This window comes from Colletes gigas, unplaced genomic scaffold, assembly GCF_013123115.1.
Source record: "Colletes gigas isolate AHSC1104 unplaced genomic scaffold, ASM1312311v1 Colletes_gigas_Sc00022, whole genome shotgun sequence".
NCBI classification, from domain to species: domain Eukaryota; kingdom Metazoa; phylum Arthropoda; class Insecta; order Hymenoptera; family Colletidae; genus Colletes; species Colletes gigas.
The window spans coordinates 2,387,703-2,413,530 of record NW_025106651.1 but is presented as its reverse complement, the minus strand read 5'-3'; the positions used below and the strand labels follow the sequence as shown (position 1 = coordinate 2,413,530).

Genomic DNA, 25,828 nt, shown 5'->3' with positions numbered 1-25,828 from the left:
TTGCACCGAACAGTCAAGGCAATATTGATTTTAGAATAGTGATTAGAATTTGTGATTCCTTTCGAGGAGTACTGAGGCCTTTAAAGTCCTTGTTTCAATGATCCAAGCTTTCGAGTGGATGTGCTATAGCTTGCTGGGATGGAAAGGATCACTGGAGTTAATTACTTAAGAAATTTTGCGGTTTCAGCAAATTGGCCACCCCTAATTAGCGAACACGAGTATAGAATCCATTGGGGTGCCATTTGTGGAAACTTTTCGAGTCCCCACAGATGGTTTAACAAGTAATCCCTAAAATCTAATGATTTTCTCGGCCTAATAATCTGACATTACAATAAAACACCCTTATAATTTGAATAAATAATGTCAAAATAACAGTGGGTTAAGGGTTTTTCATCGAGCATCTTGCGTACGTTTTCGTGTATTTTTGAAGCTCGACTGTGCACGATGATAAAAGGAAGGGGAGAACAGAATGATACTAGACGGGGATTGATGCTTTGAGGCTACGGAATATCGACGACATCGGGAAAGCTTCTTTCGGAATTGAAAAAAGGTGGGCATTCTCCTCGACGAAAGTCCATGAATAATGGTTGACGGAACAAGAGTTTTTGCTTCAGGGGAAAAAGTGCACGATTATTCGTGAGTGATCGAGGAAAGTAACCGGATCTCTATTTGGAGGCAAAAATAAAATCTGCTCGTACGATCAAACATTATCAAAGTGAATACCAATTACTTCTTTTTAACGATCCACAATGAAGCTTTCTGTTGGAACAGTGTTACGTGTAACGTTGTGCTTATGGAAAAAGAAAATCATAAGTAAAATCGATCATAAGTACGTGTGATGAGCCTGAAAGAAGCCATAAACGACACACCTAAGTATAATAGATGGGTCGACCGTAGTTCAAATATACATTTCGCAGTTTCGCAGGCACAAAATCATTCTACGCACTAAACTTCGAAATTATTTAGAAGAATATAAATACCAAGGTGACAAATTGATAAAAATAAATGTGATTATTTAATTTCCAATAAAAAAATAATTATGATACCAATATTATGGTACAAGTGAATTCTAAATGAAAATGCTTGTTCGAGGGCAATAAAACGAACTGTAAAAAAGTATGTTTTCGCGTCAGTGTTGAGTTTCGACGACGCGGAAATGTTAAAACGATCGTTCGCGACGCCCCTCGAGCGAGGTTCAAGACATTCGACGCTGGAAAGAAAAATAATTGATTGCCGTGCCTATTTTGGGTTCAATCGCTCGGGGGAATGAGAGAAAAGGGATACGGCCATAGAATTTTCAGGTCGCGAAACAATCTGTTATATTCCAGGCGACCTACATTTCCGATCAATTGTGCGCATTTCTCGGGATTTCGACGGTCACCGCTGGTAATTTAACCAATAGGCAAAGAAAAATAATAATATTCCTCGTCAACTTGCATTGGAGGCTTTCCTCGAGATCCACTGGACTGTAAGACTCGGTTATACGAGACTCAGAAATCGCATTAAACCTGTGGATATTTATTTAACAATCTTCTTTAGACATATTGAGCATCTATATTGATGCAGAATAATTTATTCGACTTATCTGGTCATCAGATTGTGGGTAAAGAAGATTTTCTAGTTTTAAATTCTCAAATGCATCACAAGGTCCCTAATATTAATTTTGATTTTATTTGTAAAATTTGATCGGTTAAGAGAGGATTAACGTTCGAGAATTCGAGGCTCGACACCATTATTTGGAAACAAAAATAAGCTTATGAAAAGACATTTGAATTTATTTTAGAACTTTAGTGCGTTTGGACCACTGTATTCGAAACGTAGGATTCGGGTAGACTCTCCCCTACATCACACCGACGGTAAAATATGGCGGTGGATGTGTCATGATTTATGGTTTGCATCATCGGGGGTCGAAGGAGTGTTTATATGCGATGGTCGAACGAATACAGAAAGTATACAAACATGTTGCCAAGAAATTCGGAATCTATCAATACATAACTTGCTCGAAGCACGAAAGCTTACATTTTTGTACAAGAGATTCTTGTTATACTTGGAAGGAATCGGGGAGTGATTCACTGAGAATACATGATATATGTACACTAATAATTTTGAACGTGCCCCATAGAGAGCGATTCTGGAAACTGGGACAAGCTGAATCTTTTTTAAGCGACTATATGTATAAAGAATTCATAAAGCAAAAATTTGAATTCTCCATATAAAATAAATGTAGTCGATGCAATACAAAAATAAAAATAGAAGAAAAATACTTATGGACCCACCATTTCATAGGCAAGCTAATAAAAATTTCCTTCTTTAGCAAAATACTGTAAAGTTCTTAGGTCCAGTGACCAATTCTGCAAAGTTTCTTTAAAATCGGAGTACTCATTCCACGTTTAAATTATAAGTTCTAAGGGATTCAAAACTAACCAATAATTCACTCATCAAAGATTGAAATGTCTACCATCTTAAGTTCAATGACCAATTCGGCAAAGCTTTACTAAAATCAAAGCCTATCCTTATCCCATTTAAATTATAAGTTCTGGAGGGTTGAAAACTAAACAAAAATTCAAGATGTCTTCCTTAAGTCCATCCAAAAATCTATCCATACTCACTTACATTTTAGCATCCTCGAGCGAGGCTTCTCTAAGGTCTTCTAGGCTCCTCTTCCTCTCGATTAGGGCAGTTTCCAGGAGAATGGTCAGCTCAGGTTCGTCAGGTTGCGCCAGACTACCGAATCTGAATCCCTCGCGTTCCTTCGTCTTGGCCTGAACCCTCATCGCAGCCCTCTTCGATCCCTCGCTGCCTGTTCTGCTGAGTTTCCTCTCCTTCCTCTCCCTGTCAGTCTTCGCAACCCCATCGCCAACATCGACTTTCGACAGATCCAGCAAGATCTCAGCCTTGAGGTTCCTCTGTGACACCTTGTTCTCCTCCTCCAACAACGGGTCCACCAGAGTATTCTCCGAGGTGGACTTGGCCAAGCTCGCCAACTGCAGCTGAGACTTGTCTATAGTCTCCGGGGAAGGTACCCTTCCGGTTCTGACTCTCACGGAATCCGGAACGACGAACACTTCCGGCGGAGAGTGGACCTCTATCCTCGCTGGAGGCTCCTCCAACCTGTTTGCAGCCGCCTCCTCAGCAGTGATGATCCTAGCCTTGACCAACTGGACTTCTGGCAGGGTCCCAACCTGCTCACTGGGCACCTCGAAGAAGATCTCCTCTACGTTCTCCTGTATCCTGACCTCCTTCTTGGCCTCGTCCAGCAGGGACTCTCTGGACGACTCCCTGGAGAACGTCCTCTTCCTCATCGAGCTTCTTCGTTTCGTCCCAGACACTTCAGTTTCTGGACTCGTCACCTTCAGCTCCTCTACGGTCACGGGAAGTCGTTCCAGCGTCGTTGGTCTCTCAGACTCCGTCGTGGAAGGCGTCCTGGAGACGATCTTCGGATCTTCGGACTTCTTCTCGTCCTCTTGAACTGGCAGAGCTTGGTCCAGTTCGTACAAGCTACAAGGACGCGCGATTCTTTCCCTCGAAGGATCACCAGGATGAATTTCTGGTTCCGAGTAGCCCAGGACACCGTGCTTTGCCAGGAACTCCGTGACTCTCTCGATGCACTCCTGCTCTTTGATGCTCTTCCTGTGCTCCTTTTCCCTCGACCTGCTCGTCTCTTCGTCCTTTCTTCTCGAATCCTCGCTCTCCACAGAGTCCATCCGCCGCGTGGAGTCCTCGCTGTCCTTGGCGATCTTCCTCTTGGCGCCTTTGTCCAGGGAGTCCCTGGACGTGGGCATCTTCTCCACGGAGTCCATGCGTCTCAAGCCTCTCCTCCTCTGCGTTTCAGGCACTTTTTGTATCGATCGTTCGTCCTCGACGAGCGGTTCTCGCTTTAACTTCACCTTTGGCGCCACTTTTTCCACGCCTGTCGCCGCGTCCTGGCCGTGTTTTGCGATCGTCTTGGTTTCTGGCGACGCCTCGCTGGCCAGGATCACGACGTCCCTCTCGCCCTCCGCGGCGGTCTTCGAAGGAGGATGCTTCGTGGGGCTGCAGGTCGGCGTCAATGGTGACGCGTCCTTCCAGTGCTCGTCATCGTCCTCGTCCGTCTCTGGCTTGTCCAACGACAGCTCCGTCACTCCTGAGGAGTTCGTAACCAGGACGATTAAAGTATAATCGCATTCCGGGCGATCGCGACGCCTTGGCAGGCTGTTATTGATCTCGCGATGACGACTGCAATCGCTGCAGAGGCTCGCGGTAACTGAACGCTAATTGTACCGTTTTCGAGCGGCGATCCTAATTAATTGCGTAATCGTTTGCCCGTAAACAACATTCACAGACGCGTGGAAATAGACTTTCGACCTTTGATTATGGGAAAAAATTCGTAGGATGTTTCTAAAACGTGAGATTTAGTTTGGGTTAAAATGATAGGGATTCGTTATGCAAATTTTTAATCAAAGACGAATGGAGGGTCTTTTGATTTTATTCTTGCGTATTTATGGGTGCTTAAATTATACTCGATGCCAGATTCTTACTATTGCCAAGTAACGAACACTTTCGTGATCCAAATTCTAGCAATGAATCTGGGCACAGAAATTGGATTGGTCCTGGCATCGGTGAGGAAACGAGGTTCTATAGATTAGAAACCCTAGACAATCGCAAGACAATTTAGATCTAAAGTAGAAAAAGTGAGCTTAACTTTAGTTTTGACATTGTAACCAGATTATAGAAAATTCTGATTCTGATCAAAGTGAATCGATATTCGCGTGTGTAAATAAAAAATATGGAAAAGATTGAGGTTTTGGAAAACGATCGAATGAGAGAATACCTGATCTTGAGGAGAGGAAATCCTCGAGCTCGGCTGCATGATCTGTCGTTTCGCTTTCGTTGGGGAAGCTTTTGCTGCGTCTCACGGGACAAATCGGCGGCACCCTCTACCGTGGGATCGGCCATCGGGACATACAAAAAAACCGAGAAAAAATCAGGCAATTATTGTCATCGTCAAGCATGTCCGTCGCGTTCGCCTCTATCGCGGCAGAAGAAGGGAGCGACTTACGCGGGAAAGAAAAGCGGTTCGACAGAGCAGACCTGGGCACTTTAAAGAATAATATATTTTTAATTGAAATAAAACAACGGAAATACTTGAAAAAATTACGTGTTTCGAAAATAGAATTACGTGTAAGTAAATCCTGTATAACTTAAACAAAATTGTGAACATTGATGGACACTGACAATGGGATAAAAATTGGAATTTTATTTTTAAATTTTAATATCGATAATCCTTCAATTGCACCCACCCTGATGTCAGAAATTGTATCAGAAAATAATTTTTCCAGACTAAAATACTCTCTGTACAATATAAAGCTTCGTTGCTTCAAGTATATCTCGGTTATTTCTAAACATTGTTACATTGAAATAAAAGCCTGAAATGTTATTTGTTATTTTCATTTTGAATAAAATTCGCCCAGGTCCGCGACAGAGTGCTACTTTAAAAAATACAATCGGTAACTCGAAGCGTAACTTTCAGGTGAAACGATAGAATCGAAGGTAAAGGTGCTGCTAACGATAACTTTGTCGTTAAATGTCCCGAGATACATAAATGTCATATTTAGTAAATTTATACTTCTTTTTAACTCAATAAATTTTCAGTGTAATGATTAATAGTTACAGTAGTTACCAATTCGTGTTTAAGACGTTTCTAAGAGAAGAGTAACTTTTAAGAGTGACGAGCAAATGTTATTTGGAACCTTAAAAGCAAGTACAGTAATTTTAACAACAATTTCATTTGCAAATACATAATTTAGATAAGTAGAAAGGAGAGACAAATAAAACAAGGGGAAATGGTTTATATATGGTCAGACATATCCTGCAACTAATAAAAAATAGTGTACCAACGTCTAAATTTTTATAAATATAATATAGAAAATATTCTTTCGACCCAAATGTACAGAATTATTATCGAAAATATTACAAATTATTTATATGCAAAAAGTAAATGCACGAAAGAAATTAAATACGAAAAGAAACAAAACAGTGTCCAAGGGAAAAATGGACTGTTTATATTTATGTTGTCATCGATAAATATATTTGGAATTCTTCGTATGTACAATTTCTGATAAAGAATGTATCGAAAAAAAATTGCAATAAAATCTACATATAAAGTGCTAAGAAATATGGAAAATTTAAATCGAGATGACAACGTACAAGTGAAAATGGATTGTCTGTGGTCAGACGTGGTTTAAACCGACCGTGACAGGAAATATATATCTGTCTGTAACTTTTCGTACATTCATTATCATGGAAATTGTTTATACCAAAAGCTATTCATTGTGACAAGAACCTCCAATATACGAACGACTGTTAAATATTTTATTAAACTCGCGAAAGATAATTGAAGCCCAGAATAATGAATCTCATTGATAATCATTAGCAGCACCTTGGCTCCAAAGTGGAAAATACGAGCTGAACGTTAGTAGAATTGGAAATTATAGTACAGAAAGTCTCAGGTATCGGACAGAATAATAGACTTCAAAATAAAGAACATTCGACAATTTGGAACATTTATAGAAAAAATTAACTAACTACTATTTACATCGCTATTTTCACTACATCGTTTTCACCAGCAATTACTTTTTCCTGTTTTTAAATCGCAATAATATAAATATATATATATATACACAACTATAATAAGTTCTGCTCTATTCTTTAGGATTCGATATCGATGTTCGAACGAAAATTGTCCAATCGTTTCTCGACTAAACCGCAGGATACAAGGATAAGCACATATTAAACGATAAATTATCGGTGCTGATAAATGCCATACGCTGAAAATATATTTGTATAGTTAATGACTAGCATGTACCGACGAAGTGCATGGAAAAGACTATACGAAAAATCTTCCCGTCTAACAATAGCCAATTAAAGCTACTTTCTCTGTCGTCGATCGAATTCTGTCAAGTAGAATTTCTCTGTGTCGAGCAATTAATTAAAAAAAAGTAAATACTTTGGACAATACACTTGATAAGAGGTACAACACGTTGAAAGCGATACATGTTCTGTATGTACAAAATGTACAAGGTGTACTTTGATTCAAAGACTATCTTGTTTAACCCTCTGACCTCAGACGCTAAAGAAAATATTTTATCGAACAATAAAATACTCCTTTTATCAATGCATCCAATTATTAATATTCTATCGTTTTTGCCGAACTGAAAATTTGGATAATAATTCGAGACGTGCCTCGTCCAACGGACAAAGGGTTAAAGGGCGTTTCAGCGAGAAGACAGCGGGTTCAAAAGGATTTCGCCTACTTAAAAACTCTTTCGAACAAACACACTCCGATCTTTCGTCCAAGGTCCAAGTCTTTTTGCCTTCATGGAAGTCGACATCCCGTTATGTAAGACAAAAAGCATTATTTTCATTAGACAAAAAAGCGTTCCACGAGTCTGACGACTCGGTCGTTTTATCCTCACCTTTCCGTCGTGCGCTTCGATCCTGTTCAACTTCGATAAATAGATTACTAGAAAACGCGACAACGAGGACGAAAATTGGACAAGATGGCGCGCGAGAATCGGCTTTGCAAGGCTTAAAAAAACATGTATCGAGAGGCAGCACCTCGACGGGGGGGCGCCTCGAAAATTTCAGATAAATTTAAGACGCACGCACCACTGGAAAATTTGTACAAGACGTCATAAACAAAATTCCGCATCCGTTTATTAACGTCGTGTATATTGCATCGATATATCGCTCGAAACATGAAAACTTACCTATTTTAAAAATACATCCTTCAACGAAAAATTAGGAAAATCGACATTCCCAACAGAGCATTAGAAATACTAAATGCACCAAAAGTAAAATTATAATAAACGAACGTCCAAGCACCGTTTAATAGGTCGTCGCGTCGAACACACGCAAAACGATACTTTTTAAATTTGCGTTTGCTTTTGTATCGTCTCTGGAAAAAAATTATCACGTTGTTCAAACACGCCATAATGAAAACAACGAATAATAATTAGAAAATTAACCGTCAGTCATTGGTTTGCAAGATTATTCGATCGACGATCAAATCACAAACTTTTAAACAGGGATCGAAAAAGTAATTCACGAAAATATAATTTAAAAATTTTATCAACTGGTTTAGAAACTAGTGTTATTTTCGTGATTCTTATTTCGGACCATGCATAAAAGTCTGTGCAATTTTATCACCAATTAATTAATCTCGCTGGTAAGAACGTACAGGTCTTCTCAAAATGTTCGATCGACGAAAATTGGGCAAATTTTATTTCCGAATAATGAATATAAATTTTAGATCCATTCGAAGATTAGTTAATTATTCGTGACTCGATTTTAAGAAATCCGAGTGAAAATTTACGAGCGAAACCTGAAGGAAAGCCAGTTTACGAACGAATCGAAAATTTTTATTCGTCGTTCGAAAATAAAATTTGCCCAACTTCGATAGATAACGGATAATAAAGACAAAACGAAACGATAACGGGGGAACGTGGAGGGTTTTCATACGAAGAACACGTTTAGGCAAAAGAAAACACTCATGTATAATATTACATCATGATTGGTCATTGCTTTCGGATATGAATATCATTGTTATTAATAAAACGGTCATAAACGTGCACATCGTGTATCTTTCAAATTCTTTTTTTTTTCTCTTTTTCGTTCGATTGTTCGTTCTTTGGTCGGTTAACTGCGGCAAATTGATCGAACTTGCTTCGCAAACGGTCCCGGTGCGGACGTTTAAGCATTGCCCTGAAAATGAAAATAAAATTGCCGAATTAGTAGCGGGAACGCGTGCACAGAGCGACGATATATACATCGCCACACAAAACGTTTCGAACGGCCTTCGATCTTTTGTACGAATCGAAACTTTTCACATGCGTGTGCCAGTTTCGTTAAAAATTCTACCCTTTCATATTTCAAAAATTTGACGAACAAGAAACACTTGTCTCTATTTGTGTTTTTTACTATTATTAATACTAAATCATTATTCGACTATCCCTTGTCACCCAATATTACCAGAAAAAATTATTTACACGCTTGTTATATTTTGTTTTTAATTTTCAAGTTAAAAGAACACATTTCCCAATGTTTCAGTCTTTTGGAAAAAGGTGATGATTAAGTGTTCAAAGCGAATGTAATTACGATTTTCCCCCTAGAATGGTGCTTAAGCAATGCTCAGATGATATGCAAGAATAATATTTTCAAGGAAACTATTTACGTATTTATGAGAAAAGGTTCGTTTACGTAATAGATCGAAGTGTCCTCGAAATTGTTATGCAACGGTGTAACTGTCCTGATTAAAAAGAATGTCTAGTACCGTGACCGTACGCATTCCACGCGGAGCATTCCCTCTAATCTCTACCATAGAAACAAGCGCGCTAAAATGTTAGACGCTAGAAATGCCTTCTCACCGGACGCGAATCGTTTAACGGAAACGGGGAATAATATTCATTTGAGTGTTTGTTTTCTAATAAATGTAATTCATAATCTTTGTAACCCAATTTAAACAATTTCAACCAACGAAACCAACGACGATATCGAATTTACTTATTTTTAATTCAAATTAAAAACCTTCGATGCTAAAATAATTGGAAAATTCAGTAAATTTTTAAATAAACATTAAAAGCTTCCCAATGAAAAATAGACTCGACCAACTGTTTCTAAAAATTCCCTCGTACTACTGCCATGATCGAGATACGTTTCGAGAGATCAATGTGGGTCGTTTCGACATTCTATCAAAGGGTCAAGACCCCTAAGCGGTTTAGGGTCGAGGATCATGGAAAATACATCGACTTATCGATTCCGCTGCGGTTCAGGTCTCGAAATATTCATACGCTACCGTCTTATTCCCCCTTTCGAGTAAATGATTCATGCTCGTGTAAGTAAATGTTGCAACGAGAGCTCAAAATGGCGTACCGCGGCGAGGCAAACTTCGAGCTTCGTTTCGCGAAAAGTTGACAAGACGAGGGACAGCCGTAATTCGTTTCGATGTTACCGAACTCGATCCGAAGTTGAAGCACGACTTTGCCTTGCCTCTGGTCGAGAAACAAACCCGACGAAGAATAGTTTCAAGTTTTCCAATTTGCTATCCCGGTGTCGCGCGAGATGGACGAGCTTTATAATCAATTTTGACGCTATTCTCCGAGAGTCAAAAGTCGTAGCCACGTAATCGAAGCCGAATTTGGAAAATTTTGGGTGAATTTGAATACCAGAAGTTAAGAGTTATTTCGAGGAAATCGGAAACTTTCTTCGTTCGCGGCTCTATTTATAGCGCAACCGACGTGAATTCACGTTTTTCTAGCACGTGTTTCACGGTAGATCGCCATATTGCATTCAACTATTCTTAGCGGAAGAGTTGCGAATTATTGTTCTTATCGATGCGAGAATATAAATGATTTCTGCGAAAGACTGTGCATGTATGAAAGATCTTAATAGTGATAGTGGTTACTCTGATATTTGGGTAGAACACTGAATAGTAAATAATTTATAGTAATTTCGATATCGCGGAAAATAGCATTATAACAAAATTAATACTGCGTTTTTCCAGGTTTTTTCCCCCAGTGTTCTCATATGAGAAGTTTGTTCCATTTGTTGCTAAACTTAGTTCTGGAAACAGAAAATGGTTTCAATATTGGTAGAACAACATAACGATAGTGATTCTTGAAATAGAAGCGGTGGTGATGTTTTATTGTATTAACAATAATAAAGAATCGTGTCATCTAAACTATCAATATCTAACCTAACGCTATCGATAAAAAAAACACTATTTAAAAGAATTATTACAGTGATTCAAGCACTATTACAGTGTCTAAGAAATGGAAAGTATCGATACAGAGAAATAATTACGGCTGTACCCATGAAAAAAGAAAATGCAACGTCACGATAGCATATCAGAGTCGTGTTCTACCCGGGTTGAGTCGGATCAAAATCAATTGGCTGCTCAAGGCCACCAATGGGCCGCCCCACTCTTCAGTTTCGTTACCCCCACCACCTGGTACCTCGTCTTCTCGCGTAAATCAGCACGTATTCTTGGTGTTTCTCTAACAGAGAAGCAAACTATCGTATCTGAGTGACACTGAGCGGCCAAATTAACTTTAATCCGACCAACGATGGTCAGTGCCCTATAATAAAAAGCAACGCGATCGTTAAGACTCATCGATGGGAACAATAATGAGGATGACGATGATGATTGGCGATCGTGAACAATAACGACAGTGATTAATCGCGTGCCTTCGAGACTCTGGGTTTAAAGGTAACTCATACATATATATACACATCCGTGTATATACGTGTATAGTCAAAAGTACATGTAGACGAAGTGATGAATAGAAAAAAGGAAGCCTGCGGGAGAATCGATTGTATTACGTAACTTGCGGGCAGTTATCCAGCGGCTACCATCGAGGAAAGGCTTATACCATCCGTTTGCTCGTTTCGAGTATTCAGGGTGGTTGGGTAGTCGAGAAGAGTAGTAGTTTCAGGTATAAACGTGTCCCCCGTGTTAAGTAGTGGTAAACGTACACGTATCGATCCCCAGACACGAGAGCCTCTTGATAATAGTGAAGAAAGGTGCCAGTGAGTAGTAGACAGTAGTGGAATGGTAGTAGACCTCTACAAAAAGGTGAAAAGGTTCACATACGACCTATGATCGTTATATTTGTTAGAGAGAATCGAACAGAAAAAAGATAAAGGCGTTACATAAAAAACAGAGACAGAGAGAAGCGATGAGAGTGGAGGGGCTGGGTCAGGGTGGGAGACAAAGAGAGATCACAGAAAATATATTTTACGAAGGAGAAGCCGGTGAACTTGTTTCTACTTGCCTCTTCCGTAACCGTATTTTTGCTTTTTTCTCTTTAAATTCAATTTTGTCTCCCCCTTCTGCCTTTCGTACTGTCACCACACGTTCTGCGTTTCTTCAGATAGTTCCAAACGCTTTGTTCTAGGAACTATTCGTCAGGATGCATCCTTTCCAAAGTATTCTCTCTCTCTCTCTCTCTCTCTCTCTCAGTCACGCAGCCTCTCTTTCACTCTCTTCCCACTCCCCTCTATTCGACTGTAAAGAGACAAATGGCAAACGCAGTACAGTAATTCCCGCTTTCAAGTGACAATCTATACTTGGAATTTAACCAATTTCCCTTTTGAGTACATATACTCTTTGTAAAGTATAATTGTTTACTCTGTTAAATCTTCGCGATGGCGTTACCAACGGATTGGCGAGCTCCTCCCGATGAAAATGAGTCCAAACACAACACGATTCGAACTACTTTTAATTACACACAGTTTTCAAAATTTTCAAAAATGACCCCACAAGGTAAAATCAAAAGTAGACCGAAGGGGGTCGAGTTTGGATTCATTTTAATCAGGAAAACTTTATCCATCTATTTCCAACGCTTCCATTAAGATATAATAAAGAATATAAATACCAACCCCGCTTTGAAGCGAACCAATCCCGACAAATCGCTCGAAAGCGGGACTTGCTTTACGCGCGAAGGAAGAAAACCGATCAAACGAATGCAACTTGCTAAAACAAAGATCGCTAATACGGTCGCGTTCGTTTGCACGTGTTTGCGTCTGTGTGTATGTTTGTGTATGCGTATGAATGTATCACCGACGTGAGCTTCGGACAGTTCGAAGGAATGGTGAGAATAGAGTCAGTCGAATGCAAAAATACCGTTCGTTCTGTTCAGCTACTCTACCAGGCAACTTTCATTCACTATTACAATCGTTTTGTTCAGTACTTACTTAGTCGATGGTTGGCATTTCTAAAACCCATCCGCGGTAATCGCACGAACCGCATACTATCGAATCGTCATTTTTTTATTATCCATTCTCGTGTTTTAGCGCGACCCTTTCGTTCGTTCGTTCTCTCTTCTCTTTTCGTTTGTCTGACACACGGATGGATCGGCCACGTCGGGGCAACATTGTACCCCCGAGGATTCGCACACTCGTCACGTTCGTCGGGGAACGCGGCATCGTTTACCATCTCTTCTTCCCGACAATTTACCGTGCTCCGATAACTTTGTTATCTGAGCTCAGCCACGGCCCTAAAGTCTTCGTTTCGCAATCGATATCGCTCGGATCCGAGTCCGAGCCGATGGCACGCGTCTCGGACAATTATGATGCTTGCATTCTCTCGCGACAGAGCATGATCGAAACTAGGGCGAAGGTGTGCTTCGAACTTCGAATCGTGCCAGAGTCAATCATCGAAACGATTGGAATCGAGATTCCCGAACCGTACGCTTCCGACTAGAGCCTGAAAATATTGACTGCTCAAGGTCACTACCACTACCCCCACCCAGCATACTTTGCATGGTAATTAAACGAGGAAATTTTATTCGCGAATAAAGAATCAAATTTTTAGATATATTTGGGATTCGATCTAAAATTTTTATTTATTCGCGAGTAAAATTTGAGAACTACCCCCCTCCATTCATGACATCTGGAATGGTCGGTTTTAAGTGATCTGCACAGTATTTGAAAGACAGAGAGTGCAAAGTGGGGGAAGTAACCATGAGCAATTAATATTCTGCTCAGAAAACAAAAGCGACAGTATCTGTCGAGGTTTTGATCTCTGCGTGATTATTAATTTTATGAATAATGCAATTTAGCAGTAAAGATTTCCTTGTATCTCAGTATACTTGAATTGTCTAACCTGACAGTTTCCTTCGGAACAAGCGGTAAAACAGAAATGGTTAAAACACAAACGAAAAGAACATAAATAACAAAACAATAATTAGCAAACTAAAAGTGCAGGTGAACATAAAATAAATTAGTCGAGGTGTGACACAAAGAAAAGGGACAGGAAGAGGATTTTCGTGGATAATGTTAAACAAAATAAAACAACGTGTACGGCACCCTATTTATTATTAACTCATACACGCTGTGAAACGTTTATTCGATTTTCAAAAGAAGATATTTCCTTCGTTATACTATAACTGCCGTCTTTACTTCTAACAAGGATAATTGTCGCACGAGTCTTATACAAAGATCGAAATAGAAACGAGTAAAATTCTCAAAGATCACGCTGGTCAATAATATGCAGTCTTGTATACTCTTTAAAAATGTTAGCAATTCTGTGCCGTAAACATAAATAAACTTTCAAAATTTGCAGTAAGATGGACGAAAATGTGCGAATTATTATATTTATGCGTTAATACTCTGCACCTCGTGCTTGTATCAAAAACGGTTTAAAAACCTCGCGAATTCAAAACGACCGTTTCTTGATACTAAATTGTATATATATATAAAAAAAAAAAACAAGTCGACTCCCTTTCGTGAATACTTTCAACGATTCGATATAAACTATTTGAGCACTGAGTTTCGTCGCGAAACGGATCGGTTGTTCAGCAAATACAATCGTCACTCGAGGTCCCGGACAGCGTGACGAAGTACCATTTTCAAAGTATCAGGAAGTCAATGGACGGAAAGTTGCCGGAAAAATCGCGCAACGATTCGTTGCGCTGCGACGGTCTCGTCGTCCTAGAAACTGAGCGAGAAAGCTTAAAAATTGTCGTCGCTATTTGGAGGTCTAGAAAAAACAAAAAAACATCACACAAACGAGTCCTATCATCAATGAAACAACAATCGATCGATCATGAACGTTGACGTAAAATGTCGATCGTCTCGAAGACACGCGGAGTCGCGAACATAGGTCCAACAGAGGCTGAATAATCTCGGAAAACCGTGTCCCTGGAGGGGAGCAAACAATTATTTTCGACCAACTGGGGACACACTTTTTTCTCTTTTTCTTTTTTGTTTATTTTTTTTTAGAAACTCTCAGATTTGACGAGATTGTGCTGGTGCTTCAATCCCTCGATCAAATCCATGTGATGGGGCGGCTCGATTACGTTCACTTTACGCTCCCTGAAATATTCTCGCCTCTGTTTGTGGCTATCCATAATCAAGCACGTGGTGGTCTCGTTATCCCTATCTCTGGTCGGTTCGATCCGATCGTCCTGATCGCTCACCTGGACAATACTGTCTGGAATTGGCAACGGCTTGGCCACGCCGATGCGAACGGTGCCCTTCGGGGCCCCCTTCAGTGCTTGCACCGCTTGGTCCAGCGTCGCGTTCTCCAAGGCGATATCGTTGACGAACAAAAGACGATCACCGGGTATCAGTTGCCCGTCTACCTGAGCTACGCCTCCAGGCACGAGCGATCTTATTACTATCACAGTCTCGTTGGGGTTCATTGGATCCTGCAACGCGCAAAATTACATCGTGACCCTCTTAGTCGCCCCGTTCCTCCACTGAAACCATCAATCATGAACTCTACTAACCCTTCAACGACTTACGCAATTATTTATTTTGCCTTAAAATTAATTTGGATCCCAGACTCATCACAGCTGGGTCTGTGTTATGCTCTACTTGTCGTTGAAGGGTTGATCGTTGATCGAAAACCGCGTGGAGTAGTACCAAACTTGTGAAGAATGTTATAATACAAGAAACATAATAAGGGAAATTTTTAATTAAAAGAAAAGAGTGGAGCCTGGTAGCGTCCGTACTATACGGAGTAGAAATATGGAGTTTGGGGTAAACAAGCAGCGGTGGAAGGGCTCCAGGACAAGTTTACGAGATGACCGTTAGGGTTACGCCAGCGAAGGGGAAAAGATAAGTTGGGAATAGAGGCAGGGAGGAAAGTACCGAAAGAGGGAGAAACGAACTGGCAAGATGAAGGGATGAAATTAGTAGAAGTAGGAGAAAGGGGAATTTGAAAAGGGGGAAGACGAAGGATGAAGTTCCACGAGGAAAGATATGTAACAAAAGAAGTAAATAATATAATGGGAAGAGGAATACAAGTAATCGATAAACTAGGAAGTAGTCGTAGAGAGACACGAGGGTAGGAAAACATTCGAAGATTAAGATATAACCAAATATATAAAGAAACTAGAACGATGAGCTCGAGATATCTCGAGAAAATGGCGAGCACAGCGAAATTTAGATTAGGCAATGTGTCCCATGCTGTAATGCTCAGGAGTTCCCAAGCTATTAGGACTATAATCTTAATCCAACAATCACGAATATTATCATGCGTCCTCAGGGTATACCAAGGGATACTTGACTGGGAATAACTAGCCCCTTTCTCATTATCATAGTCACAAAGGAAGGGGTCCAGGAGTCTCGGCAGATTCTGTGCGAAGTTGTAAGGAAGTTTTCTCTTGGGTTATTCTCTGTTGAAGTCTAACGTAACTCTCGCTGGAATTTTTAGTATGGAGGAGGAGCAAGCCGGAGGAATGAGAAAAAAAAACAAAAGGGAGAATAACTGGGAAAAATATATGGAAAGTCCAGTAATTGCGAAAGGTAATAAAACAAATATTTTCTTCCTCCGAGTATAAAAAGCCCGGAAGTCAAATGATTTCAAATTACTCGAGTCTTAAGACGATATAAATGAATATAGGTTATGCACAAATTTTTAAAGAGGCATATATAAAATAATAATTCTTCGAATAAATATTATTTCGACCACTTTGTGGCATTCAAATCTTCCTAAAGATGGGTAATATCATCAACGGAATATAAGGAGTAACTGGAATCTATGTAAAAGTAATACCTGATAATCCAAAATGGAGAACCCAAGGCCCCGCTCTCCCTTTACCAATTCGATGATTTGCGGCTCGGAGCTCCACATTGCCAGGCCAGTCAGCGGTTCCAGGGAACGCGACTTTATTCTGTTCAAGCTGGCGTCAGTCATGGTGGCCGTGGTCGTCGTCGAGGCCAACGAACCATCGGACTTGGCCTTAACCAGACGATCCATCGTTGGCAACAAATTCTGCAGAGATCCGCCGAGGATGCTCTACGGAATAAACGGAACCTCGTTAGATCCGACTTTGCCTCGAGTCATCTGCCAGTTCAAAGAATATTCAATCCCTTACTCTGGTCTGGAACGCTGCCTGATGTTGAGCAGTGTTGATCGGACAAAGAGGATCTTGCGACGCGATGTTCCTTCCGCAAACCATTCGAACGTGTATGGGTAATTCTTTTAACACGCTAACTACTTCCATATGATTAATGCCGAGCAACCGATATCCGTTCACCTTACAAGCACACAAAACATGACTCTTAATTAACGAATTCCGAATCTCCTTAACCCCTCCGATCTAGCAGGATACATAGCCCACGAACATCGTCATCTTTCATTCTAGTTAAATTATTTGAGGGTTCCTCGTCATCAAAAAGAATAAAATTAGAGCACTCTCTAGCAAATGTTTATGTATGTACCCAAACAGTGGCGTAACCTGTTGTCGAACTTAGAGTCGGTGCAGTGTATCGAAGTGCCGGAGGCGTTAATTCTGATGGTAACCGCGTTTATGACGCGACAACATTCTTCAGCTTATCAAACAAGTTGATACGTTACCTCCAGCAATTCGTCCCCGGAACGCAGCGTTCCATTTTGTCCCACGGGTCCTTCCGGAAGTATCGACCGTATGTAATGGTGAGGTCTCACCTCCTGACCGTTCTCCACGTCGACCGTCCCTTCCAAACTAATCCCAAGACCGCTACCCTCTGCAAACTTCTTCAGCTGCGCCACCTAGAACGAAACGGAAAGGAAGTCCCTTAACTCAGTTTTCACCTGGTTACAGAATTCTTTAATTAACTGTAGTTCAACGTTGTTTACGAGCTTTGAACCACTTTAACAGGGGTAAAAGTAATGATTGAATTTGGATGCTCACCACAATTTCCGTGTCTGGACCCACGATCTTCTGCCACTTGGACTTAATGGCGGCTCGAATCTGTGGCGTGAGCTCGCTGGATGGATCGCTCAACAAAGCCTCCACGTTCGCCGCGTCGTCCAGTTCTTCCGAGGCTCTTTCCCGTTCACCTTCTTGGAGGATTGCGCTGTCCACGGTCGTATGCGACTCGCCTTCCGGTTCTATTTCGGTAGTGGTTTCTCCATCCTGTAACAGGACGATCGATTACGCGATAATAGACGTTCGAATCGAATTGCTGATCATGATTCAAGGGGCCACCACCCAAACTAACCGAGTTATTAATTATCAAAATGTGATAGACTGCTGATGAACTCGATGAATAATGCAACGTTAGAATATTTATTCGCTACAATAACTTAATACAGTTATGACTGACATTCTTCCAGGAAGATTTAGTTAATGCATTAGACAGATGTCTGCGAGGGAGAATCATCCAGCGAACAATCTAGGTGGTAATATATTCTATCCAAGGGAATGTAACCGCAATTGAAACTCACAGCACTGATGGGGAAGCTTGGTAGACTTGTTATCGATGGCGAACTCGGCTGAGGTAGTCTAAGTTCGCTGGCCGCGATCGCCTGCTGAAGCTGCTCGTACTTTGGTCCACGTAAATATCGTTCCAGGCACAAAACTACCGTTTGCCCGGTGCGCCTTAAAACTTCCACAGCTTCGTGATTCGAGTAACCCTGTAAAGAATGGCCATCCACCTCGACTATTCTATCGTTGATTTGGATCTTGTTGCTCAAGTCCGCCGCACTACCCTCGCTGATGCTTTTCACGAAAATACCGGACAGCTCCTCTGCAAAAACCCCATCGTCAAAAATTAAAAAACCTAAGTCACTATTAGTTAAAATAATTGAGGAACTATGAACTCTACAAAATTCATGGATTCCCAAAAATTCAAGACTACCAAAGAACGAATTTTCTATTTACTGTCAGCACTATGTAGAACTACATTCTTACTGCTACTATTAGTATCAAGGTTATAATTTAGAGACTTTGGTGTGCCTCGTGCCTATACAAATAATAAGTTCTAGGATTATAAACGATGCTTTAAAAGAGCACGTGACTCCAGCCTAGAAATAAACGAATGGACATTCGAGAATCAGCGTAAACGAATCCCCACCGATTAAGGTTTAATCTATGATAGAACCTGCCTTCGTATCGTAAAGGACAATCAAACGTCCCGTCTACGAATCTGAGCCTCGACATTAACTGACACTGATATTGTAACTCTTCCATGGATTACCCTTCTCGCAAACGTATCCGGCAATAGTGATCCCGAGGCCGTAAATGTCTTTCTTAAGCTCGACAGTGAAACGTTCCATTTCTGGCAGTGAATTAACGTCGATGGTGTCCATGGTGAGAACAGGTAGCTCCGGGATCTGCACTGGAACCGCCGATATCACTGGCATGGCTCCAATTGGCATTGGATTGCGTACTACGTCCATGATGAGACCAGGTCTTGCCTACAGAAACGAGAATCTCTTGGACAACAGCTCCATCAACAAGTTACAAAAACGTTTTGACATTACGCAAAAAGACAAACCGTTACATGAGACTCTGGGAAAAACGGGATTAAGAGGGTGGCTGCACAGGACCCATTACAATTACAGAATAAAAGTTAATTTATAATATTACTCTCTAGCATCGAGAAAATTGTTCTATTGTATGATGAAAAATGCGATGGAATTACTTTTCCATCGGTAAATTAAATATCGAGTTTTATCTGGCAGCTCTTTGCAAATTACATCCGAAACTTGTCAGTTTGGCTACCACCGATGCACGCTACAATACGGCTGCGATTGAAATTGCGACTGAAGTTGATTGCGATTGAAATCTGAGTATTTTAATTGGAATTAATTGTTAGGTCGATTCATCGAATAAATAAAAATATAATTTACAGAGTGTCCTAGCGTACAGTAACCTGATTTAAATGAAAAAGAAATACAGTACAGGGTAAGTTTATACAGTAGAGTTTCGATTATCCGGCAAAATCGACAGAGGGTAGGTGCCTAAATTTTTCGGTGAAATTGAAGAGTTTTAAATCACTCTGGAAAAATTATTTTCGATTGTAGAAGTCAATTACAATCATTCTTGATCAATAGACATATCCTCGAAATCCTAACCATTCTCGAGAAAAAAATTCCTTACTGAAAATATAATTTCTGGCCAGAAATGACATTCGAAAATTTTCTTCTGTATCTTAAAAACGTCATAAATTCTGAACGGATTGGACGATTTTAATGTTTCAAACGACAAACAACGCGTACTTTGGCCAAGAATATGTAAAAATTATAAAAATATTGAAAAAGTTGTTCCTTGATCCCGTAAAGTTAGAAAAACCTCATAAAAATGGTCCAATTTTCAAACAGCCATAACTTCTACAATAATGAATATATTTCAATGAAACTTTTTTCTGACGTAGAGTTCATGGGTACCTACAAAAAGGTATTAGACAACTTTTCTGTAGCGTGTCAAACAAAATTACTAAAAATCAAAATCGAATTTTTAAGAAAAATCGACAGGGGCTGCCTAAATTTTTCGGCGAAAAAAAAATTGTTCAAATTGTTCTAGAAAAATTATTTTCGGTTACGGTGATCAATTACAAGCATTTTTGGTCAATAGACATACCCTCGAAATCCTATGCTGTTTTGAGAAAAAAATTCGAGTAGGTGCTGAAATTTTTCGGTGAAATCAAAAATTTTCAAATCGTTCTGGAAAAATTATTTCCGATTGCTGGGGTCAATTAGAATCATTTTTAGTCAAGGGACATACCCTCGAATTCCTACGTGCTTTCGAGATAAAAATTCGCAAACCAGCGAAATACACCAGGCTTATGTTGGTAACCCAGTTTTTCACCTGGGTTAGACAACGGTTACGATTCCCGGTGGATGACGCCACACCAGATAAAAATACTCGATATTATCCGACTGGAAATTTTCACCCAGCTCCCTGTACAAACGTTAAAGTGTATGAGTCACTCACGTGCATCTCGACGTCGGATTCCTGAGAGTACATGTAGCCGTTGTCGTAAGCTGTATCGCTCTGCACGTGACGTATGTTATACGTCTCCGGAACGCTGTGCACCAGGTGGCGATCCAGCTCATCCGGGTCGCCCAGAATCTTCGTCGGTACGATCGGAGCGTGGCTACCGAGTGCCTGAAACGCACCATCCGATTGGAATCCGCATTTCTCGTTTCTAACCGCAAGATTCTTCGGCCCTTTTTGTTCGAATATTGTCAATAATTATCGGCTTCTAGCCAGGCCCGGTCCTGCGTCCTACCACCAATTAAAACTCGCATCAAAGTTTCGTAATACGGTAAACTTAGCTTCCGTTTCAATGTAGGAGAGCAGGATCCTGATTTTCTCTTAACACTAATGGTCAAACTAAATCATACCAAAAATTCCAAGGTGCAATAAAACTTCTTTTATATATTTTATTATATATTAGGTTTCGAAATTAATTCTTGGCTCCTAGGATTAAAGCTGGATGGAAAATGCATTATTTATAAACCGTACTTGTTCGTTGCCAAGTGTACGACGCTGAAAGCTCGAAAATTTTAGATTTCCTCATTCGTTCTTCGTATTCCAGACTCGTACAGAATCGGTATATTAATATTTAGCTGTATCGATCGCATTGCAGATGTAAAAATCGGCTAATGCAAACATTAATCTCGATTTTTGGGGCAACCTCCATATTCATCGTGTCCGAACAGCTTCTATCAAGACTTCGTTTCTTTGCAGGACGAAATTAACCATCGTTCACCACACCGGGGTCCTCTGAATCTAATTTTGAACTCTGAGTTTATCTTTTTTTTTTTACCAAATTAGAATTTCAAATCGAGTTGTTTTTCAGTGGATGAATGGCGATGAATATTTTTCTCGATATACCGGCAACGAACCATTTTAAATAATAAGGAAGAGGAAGAGAAAATATTGCGATTTTCTTCGTTCGTTTAGATAGAACAATGCCCATTATCGACTGACCCGATACATATCCTGCAGGGCGATCAATTATAACGTATTTACAGTGCAAACAGACCTTACCCGATAATTTAATGAAACCACCCTTCTTCAATTTAATTAAGAAGAAACTCGATTAACCTATTCCATTAGTACTTCGAGAGGCAAGAAACCGGGCAAATAATAATCAAGTTAGAAACACAAGTGTCCCTTTTTGTACATAACAATTTTTAATTGCGAATTCTGCCACGAATTCTCAAGGGAAGCTGTCATTTCATTTGCCTCGTCGATACATTGCAGTACTGAGAAAGCTGATACAGAAAACAGAATATTTTCTCTCCTAAATTCCAGGTATTCAAATTTTACGGCTCACCGTTGCCTGTAGCGCAAAAATACATGCAACAAAAGTTGTTACAAATTAAATTCTCAAGTCTTTTTATTCTGTACAAATTTTCGATAATAACGATACTAACTGAGATATCGACGCGACAGTTTCACAGGTACAAATACTGTTTTAATAATACCTAAGAACTTTTATACTTGTATATTGTGTACTTTCTTTTTAAAAAATCGTGAAAATTGCCTACTTTTCGAGCGTTTCGACGGGATGGTCTTATTTCTACGATTCGTTGGAGCGAATTGAAGGGGAAATACATACCTGGTAATCGGGGGAAGTTGGTTCCACAGGTCGCGCGACAACAAGGCGCACGTGTGTGCCGGATTGTCGCAGAACCGCGGCAACCTGTTCACTTCCCATTCCGCGCAGATTGACATCGCCGATTTGCAATATATGGTCCCCGCTCTGCAGCCGATTATCCTGCAATTCGCATCGCAAACGGACGATGTTTAATTAGCAAATTGATCGGCGAGTCAGCGAACGTGCGCGCCTCGGTTATTTCTCGCTCAGCATTTTATTGTTATTTTCTATATCGTTTCTTTTTTTTTTTATTTCATATCGAAAACGTGATTTCCAACCGTCCATGCGCGAATTCCCACGCGCTCTATTCGCTCGCGTCCATCGCGCGAACGTCGGGGAATGTGGCGAATAAACCCGGATTGGACGAATTCCATTCTGTGGCAATTTACAGTCCGTCGAATTTATATTCGGTACGTGCAAAGATACAATAGCTCATTTTTAGTAGCATCAAACGCCTTTCGATGTATTCGCGAAGGAAGTTTCTTCGAATTTTTTATACTAAATTCCTGGAATTTATTATCGATGATGATTCTCCATGAAAAAACGAATGAAAAATGTAGACGAAATTTGTTTGTACGAGGCTTCGTTTTCGAGGAATTCGAATTTTAATGCGCGCGGGGCACGCGCCCCGAATATTTTTGAACCCGATTATCTCGATATCCAAGGCTCGTATGGAAAAACTTTATTCCGCGTTTTTTACAGTTTTTGACGTAGAATCGTGTGCTATGGATGGTCCTGCAAGAAAATGCGAAAGTACGGAATTTTATAAGGAAAACTCACTCGATCTGCAACGCCTCCGGGGAGGATTGTCTTGACGACAACGCCGGTGCTGCGTCCACCGACAATTCCGAATCCAAGACCGCTGCCATCGTTGATGAGAATTATAACTTCAACTTGTGCCCATTCCGTGTTCAGCTGGGAACAAATAAAATGGAAACTCGTGTAAGCGATTTGTTTGTTTCTTTAAAAATAAATTGCTTCACGAAACTTTTGATCGGCTGGTGCTATACAGTTTCGTAGAAAATATCCGACAGCACTTTAGATGAACTATCCTGTACAACCGAAATACCAAAGAGTCTGTCTCAGCAATCCGATAATTACGCCTCGAAGTTCCATTAAAAGTACAACTTAAAGTTTCGATAGATCGCTTCCTTTCGAAAGTAAAGTTCTTTTCCTTTTTACGAACAATTCCGTCGACGATCGACTTTATCGAGGCAAGTTAAATGCCGAGAAATATAGCTCGGAGACGAGTACAAAACTGCGCCGATAATAAAATTTCCCTTGCAAGCATCGTCGGCGACGCTGTTCTCTTTATCGCGGAGTTTTCAAGGGAAAAATCGATGGGGGTACGCCGCTAGACGAGATCAGTAAAATCGACGCCAACCTTATCTGAAGTCTCGATAAACCCGGAGGGTGTCAAACATCGTGGAGGGTGACTTATATAAGATATGGCAAACTGCTTTTACCCAAGACGATTAACCCATTAGCTATCAAACTTTTGTTTCTTACAAAAACGATTTTAATCAGACTTAGAAAATGTGGATAATAGATAAGTGACTTTGGATTATAAATTTTCCATTAAAAATGCCTGTGAATATAGAATGCCTCTGAAGAAAACTTCCTGTCAATTTTTATCAATCGTGTTTGATTTCGAAGATAGTTGTACGTTTTGGAGACACGCAGAAAGACTCGAAATGAATTCTTTCTGTCCCTCGTATCAGGAAAAGTTCAACCGTAGGACTTACATCGAGCTACGAAAAGCCAATATCGAACGATTAGTGCTAAATCGAGGTGTTGATTGCTTTTGACATCGATAACGAAGTTTGTTGGAAAGAAACCAATAACTTCTAGCGACCCGAAGTGGAACTACCTTTGAGTCGATAATTGAATGAATTTTGTAACGCTGTTACTCACGCTGAACGAGCACAGCAGCGCTTTGAACGCACGAAAAGTTTTGAAATATTAAGCCACTTTGAAATTAGATATCTCAAAGGACAACTGTAACGACTTTATCTAACGTCTTTCTTGCGCACGTATGGAAGTACAAATTCATGAATATAAATATGACTTCGTGAAAAATGAAGTGTACCTACAATGCTGATCAAACTTAACCTCGATTTAAGTAGGACACCTTTGACCCCTGTTGACGGTATTCATTTTTTAAAATAATGTTGCAGACATTTAAAAGGCTAATGGACTGTTTTTAGAATAAGGTGATCCTTCTTCGCCTGAATTTCTCCAGGTTTTGCTAATAATCTTCTCATTAAGGGTGTTCGGGGATCGGAACATTTCTTTCCTGAGATTTAAACTTAAAGATTCCATCTCTCTACCGTGTTAGAAAATGAAGTCATCTTGATAGCCACGACGCTAATGTTTCCGCGAAACCTATCCATACCAAAGCTGACAGTCTCCATTCACCGTATGACAGGATTGATCCTTCGGGGACAGGGTTGATCCCTCGGCTGACGTCTACAGAAATTTGCTCGACTTCCGGTATAAACGATTTCACGACTTGTCTGTTCATACAGTGCACGAATCCGTGCCACGTGTGACAACTGGGAGTTTCTCAAATTGATATACACTTAAATGAAACTTTAACAGATAATATTGTTTGGAAATAAATGAATCCAGCGTGAAACTAGTCTTCGACGTTTAGAATTCAAATTTTCGAGGCGCGAATATTTGGCATTCATTAAGTTCGCGAACGTTTGCTGTGTTTAGCACGTCCGGAAACGAAAGTTGTTGTTTCGCTGCATAAGTTACGATTAAATTAACCGCCGGAGCGAGGTTAATCGCATCAGATTTACCGTTGCCTTACTTTAACTCCCCCGTAATTGTGGAACGAGGCCGTTCGAACAACTCCCGACAAAATCAAACGTTCCTCCAAGACTCCGGTCCAACGAACGCCGGAAATCGATAGGCCTCTGGAAGGGAATTCGTCCCTTCTTGTAACGGGAGAATAAGGGAAAGCAATAAGCTAATGGATCGTTAATTTTTTCTTTTTTCTCTCTCTTTCTCCCTCTCTTCAGTCTATAATGAGAGCCTCGAATGGTCCTGGCAGCTGCATAAGAAATGGAATCGCCGTTAAAGAGGACCGCCATTTCTCTACCGAGAGGGGCAGTCCGTGTTTGCCAGCAGCGCTTATTCGATCCGTTGAATTGCACCAGCTATTGTGATCTCGTTAACGATTCGAGTGACGTTCGAATATTAACGAGACCGTCGTGACGCCGCGTCGGGGACATTGTCGATTTTAACGACGCTCGCGTGCACGCGAATTGTTCACTCCCGTCGATCGAATGCCATCTGCTTCCCTTATCCCGTTTAGGCGCCGCAAATCTCGTTGTCTTATTATGAAAACAGAACCGGTAATCGAACTGTGCCATTTCGTTTCGTTCGACGATTCTGTTTTAGTTCCGAAGCTAACAAATTGAGGGTACTCGACTCATCGACATTTAATTCTCGAGCC

At 40.5% G+C, this 25,828-nt stretch overlaps 1 protein-coding gene across 2 annotated transcripts in view; it reads right to left on the bottom strand.

The window, feature by feature from the left end:
- The window catches only part of LOC122401203, a 96,554-nt gene that overhangs the window by 27,851 nt on the left and 42,875 nt on the right, over positions 1–25,828 (bottom strand). For both annotated transcript variants that reach the window (XM_043403185.1, XM_043403186.1), the window contains 12 exons: positions 23,143–23,277; positions 22,324–22,482; positions 20,688–20,861; positions 18,949–19,168; positions 18,197–18,498; positions 17,661–17,885; positions 17,345–17,518; positions 16,863–17,024; positions 16,541–16,783; positions 14,958–15,188; positions 4,811–4,916; positions 2,614–4,123 (listed from right to left, as the gene is read on the bottom strand). In XM_043403185.1, the coding sequence (XP_043259120.1) occupies positions 2,614–4,123; positions 4,811–4,916; positions 14,958–15,188; positions 16,541–16,783; positions 16,863–17,024; positions 17,345–17,518; positions 17,661–17,885; positions 18,197–18,498; positions 18,949–19,168; positions 20,688–20,861; positions 22,324–22,482; positions 23,143–23,277 (3,641 nt within the window). The remainder of the gene's footprint in view (positions 1–2,613; positions 4,124–4,810; positions 4,917–14,957; positions 15,189–16,540; positions 16,784–16,862; positions 17,025–17,344; positions 17,519–17,660; positions 17,886–18,196; positions 18,499–18,948; positions 19,169–20,687; positions 20,862–22,323; positions 22,483–23,142; positions 23,278–25,828) is intronic.